This window comes from Setaria italica, chromosome III (assembly GCF_000263155.2).
Source record: "Setaria italica strain Yugu1 chromosome III, Setaria_italica_v2.0, whole genome shotgun sequence".
Taxonomy (NCBI): domain Eukaryota; kingdom Viridiplantae; phylum Streptophyta; class Magnoliopsida; order Poales; family Poaceae; genus Setaria; species Setaria italica.
In genome coordinates, this window is record NC_028452.1 from 49321174 (window position 1) to 49325245 (window position 4072).

At 47.0% G+C, this 4072-nt stretch overlaps 1 protein-coding gene across 1 annotated transcript; it reads right to left on the minus strand.

Annotated features, from left to right (window-relative positions):
• Positions 1-356: 356 nt before the first annotated feature.
• LOC101773896 (transcription factor PCF8) lies at positions 357-3423 on the minus strand. Its single transcript, XM_004963152.3, has 2 exons — positions 2371-3423; positions 357-938 (listed from the first exon to the last, which is right to left on the minus strand). The coding sequence occupies exon 1, from the start codon at positions 3294-3296 to the stop codon at positions 2403-2405; it is 894 nt and encodes a 297-aa protein (XP_004963209.1). The 5' UTR covers positions 3297-3423; the 3' UTR covers positions 357-938; positions 2371-2402.
• Positions 3424-4072: the final 649 nt, after the last annotated feature.

Sequence of the window (4072 nt, forward strand, 5' to 3'; positions counted from 1 at the left end):
GCCTGTCGCTGCAAAAAGTTCAGTATCAAACTCATCCTGGTTTTCAGTTACGTCTTCAGAGTACCCTCCCTGCTGCAGTACCAGAATGCACAGGCAGATGCAGAGCCAGGATTGAATCCGAAGCTCAGGTGCAGAAGAGTTCAGAGAATCTCCTCAAAGATTTAGTGCCCACGTTCCTCGAAACGATTCAGCGCTCGAGCTCAAGCATGCCAAGAGTAGAAGATGATGCACCGTGCACGAGCATATCTTCAGTTCCAGCAGAACCTTTTGTTCTGATTCTTCTTCTGTCAACAACCAATGAATTGGTACAGCACCGAACAGAATGGATGCCTTATACTCCAGATGAAATCAAAGCAAGGAAAAAAAATAGCAGCAGAGGATTATTCCCAGTTTTTCAAATCAAGCCGTATCAGCCTAAGCATAGCAGTATGAGATAGCTACGGCGTCAAGTTAAATCACGTGCCAAACAAGCTACAAGATAACAAGAACAGGACGAACCGCCATTGCCGGGCTCCCGGCGTGAAGTCGAGCTCCCGGCTGCTCCCTCCCGCTTGGAGGGCAACAAACCGCGCGCCTCATGTCTTGCTTCGGTAGGAAGCGGAGCGGAGGTCTGGACGGAGGGATGGAACGTGGAATGCGGATTCCCGCAGCGAGGATGGCGGCGGCAGTGTCAAGTTACCAGAGTACAACAACTGATCAAGGAAAGATAACAAGTGGTATCTCATCGCAGCAACAGAAGTCACAAACAAGCCGCACGCTGTAAGTGAATGACACAAGTGACGAATGAAAGATATGGTGATACAATTCAGTTTTGCATATCTTCCTCATGCTGATATCTTCAGTTCTAGCGTCTTTGTTGTTCAGATTTTGGTCTTGCTGGTCAGCCTCAGCCATGACTTGGTATAGCAGGCCAGCAGCAAACACTGTTACAGTCGACTCTGAAAGTTTGAAACAAGAAATTCATTAGCAAATGAGGTTTGTATAGAATGTCAGCAGAGGGGATATTACTTTTATGGTCAGCAGAGGAAATGTTAGGATGACAAACAGATAATGTCACAGAAGACTTCGATAAGACATTGAGAGAACTCATCAGGTAAGTTTGATAAAATTTTGAAGATTATAAGTAATTGCAGTAAGTAGTCTTTGAACAGTGCAAAAGATATGGTAGTGTGATAAAATTTTGAAGATTATAAATTATGATGTGTAGTTAATATATTTGGCCTTACTGATCCTGGAACTAAAACCAGTTCAGAAGATAATTTTGATCTGAGCAAGGATACACTGTGGCTTCAAGTTTCAAATCATTTCTTTTGTTGGATCAGAGGGTCAAGCAATAATAGGAGTGTCGTTACATGAACCTGCATAGAGCTATCTTTTCCAACTTCCATCCATAGCTGTTTTATAATGTACTCTTCTATAAAATAAACTACCTAAAATATTTTCCACAATGAGCATGGATACTAATGCAAGACACACTGATGTCAAAATGTATCAGAATTCACCGAATTTCATGCACGCATAGTCTATTAGAAACATGCTCTACTTTCTGAAAAAATACATTCCCTATGTAAAGACATGCTATTATTTGAGAACACAAGCTCTAACTTTCCAAGCACGACGAGGCAGACTATTAACCCATCCAAGCTATTTGATTCGAACAACACTTAATATCACAAATCAGTAAGCTAGCCATGTAACTTGTTTGTACATGACATTACTGAACTGCTTGAGTTCTAAAATCGTCATAACTACTTTTCAACATAATCCAGATTAATCTATATAACAAGTTTAGGAATAGCGCAGTCTGAAAAAGAGCCTATAAACTTATCAGCAGGAAGTCAGTACATAACAATGAACCATTCTAGCATTTTTAAACTAGCATGATCTTAAGTATGGTATTCAGTGCACGCATTATATTTCTGAAAATATCTATGCACTATGGAAAGCTGATTCTAATAGGAATGTCAATCGGTACTCAAAGAATAGAAGCTTTAGTGAGTTCATAGATCATTCATTTTAATCTGTACAAATTCCAGAATTTAGCAAGGCAGTGTATTCTTTTTGTTTCCACTCTCATAAATTCAAATGTTATGAACATGCTGTTGGATCTTTATCCCATATATCAATAAAATTGCTGCAAGATTTATTAATATCAAATTATCAATGTCATAATGCAACTGTTCACAAAACCATTAAAAGAGTTCAAACTCATAAACTTTAGAAAGGCTGCAACTAGTTTTTGTTTCATTGCAGCTCCTTCCATTTTCTCGTAATCAGAAGATTTTTACTTTTGCAGTTTCTCTACCAGCTAGTGCCTATTGCTGCCCATAAAGAAAATATGCAAATTTTGGGAGTAAATCAAACTCTTACCTCCAAGAAATAGTCATATGAGGTGCCACATTTCAGGTCTTTCTTTCCTGCTTGAAGTCCCAGAGCTGCAGCCTCGGCTCTGCATTGACCGTCACCGGAGGAGCAGCAGCGCCGCCTCCAAGAAAGAACGGCAGTCCAGCGGCATCAGCCGGAGCAGCGGCGAACCTCTGCAGAAAGCACGCCTGCTGAGATGGCGGCCACAGCGGCGCAGCGATGGCGGCATTGGACTGAAGTGTGCCCCGGTCGAAGCCGACGGCGGGGTGCGGCTGCTCCTGGAGGAAGGCCAGCTGGGGCATCGTCTCGAAGGGCATGGCCGGCGCGGCGTGCGAGCTAGGAAGCTGCGCGGCATAGTAGGCGAGCGTCGGCTGCTGCTGCTGCTGCATTGGCTTGCTGTCGTTGGAGCAGTGCAGGAGCTCGGCGAACGCGCCGCCGCTGCCGCCGGCGTTGCCGTTGTAGGCATGGTTGGCTTGGTGAGCGCTGGCAGAGGCGTTATCGGCCGGGGCGTTGGCGAGTGAGAGCACGGAGCTCTTGCTGGTCTCGGAGGTGCTGACCTCCGCGTCGTCTCCGGCTGCCGGTGGAGAGGAGGCGGCGCCGGCTGCGGGGAGGGCGAATGAGCAGTCCAGCGACGGGAGCTCGTCGATGGCGGCGCCGGCGGCGCGGATGAGCCACTCGATGGCCTTGCTGGGCTGGTCGACGCCGAGGCGGTCCTGGATGTCGTAGAACTGGATGGCCGTGGGTACCGAGAGCCGGACGCGCCGGTCCCGGAGCCCCCGCGCCGTCACGACCTTGCTGTGCCGGTCCTTGCCCCCGGCGGCCGCGCGCGCCACCCGGCACGTCCGCCACGCCGCCGCGGCGTTCGCCGAGCCGCCGTCCAGCGCGGCGCGCGGGCGCTTGCAGGCGGTGCGCTCCATGCCTACCTCCTCCATGCCTCGCTCATCCCCAGTTCTCAGTGTGCGGCTGTGCCTGCTCAATCTGCAGGTGGAAATGGAATTCAGAAACAGGTTGAGTCTTCCGCACCAATCTAGCGAACAGATTGATCTTTCTCAGAGGGGAATAATGCAAATCCGGCAAAACTGTAGCTTTGGAACTGTGGATTTAAACAAAATGTTCTTGCAAAATGGTTGCCAAGAGTTCAAGCGCTGCAGAAAATCTTGCAGAAATAAAAATCTTCCTAGAACATTGCATCTCATTTGCTAAGTGCAACTAGTGAAAAAAGGCAACAGCTTTGCGAGCGGAATCTACTGAAAGCAGCCGGAATCTGGATGTTCGTGAAAGAATTCACGGCGCCCTTTTCCAGCTGTTTAACTTTACAGTAACCACTGGTTTTACAGCACAACAACTTGCAAGAAAAAGCACGCAAAAAGACGAAGATTCCTCTCCAGTAAACATCTTGTCGTCAAATCTGGCAAGCTGAAGAGAGTGCTTTTTATGTCGCAAAGATTTTGCAGAGTTGTAAATTTGCAAGGAACAAAACAGAAGCAAAAAAAAGAAAAATCGCAGTTACTGCTCAGTCACAAGGAAGAATTGAGGAGTGGAATGCTAGCTGATTTGTTCTACCCAAGAACTCTCCAGGGCAGTTTGCAGATGACATCATCAAAGATTCGAATCTCGCCCAGGAAATTTCAATGCGGTAGCAGGAGACAAGGCGAGGGCCAATCGATGCGGTTTTCACAAGCTCGTTCGTTACTGAGGACCAAATCGT

What these genes read in the sequence shown, in the direction of transcription:
- LOC101773896 (XM_004963152.3), bottom strand. Translation starts at nt 3,296, where the DNA reads ATGGAGGAGGTAGGCATGGAGCGCACCGCCTGCAAGCGCCCGCGCGCC.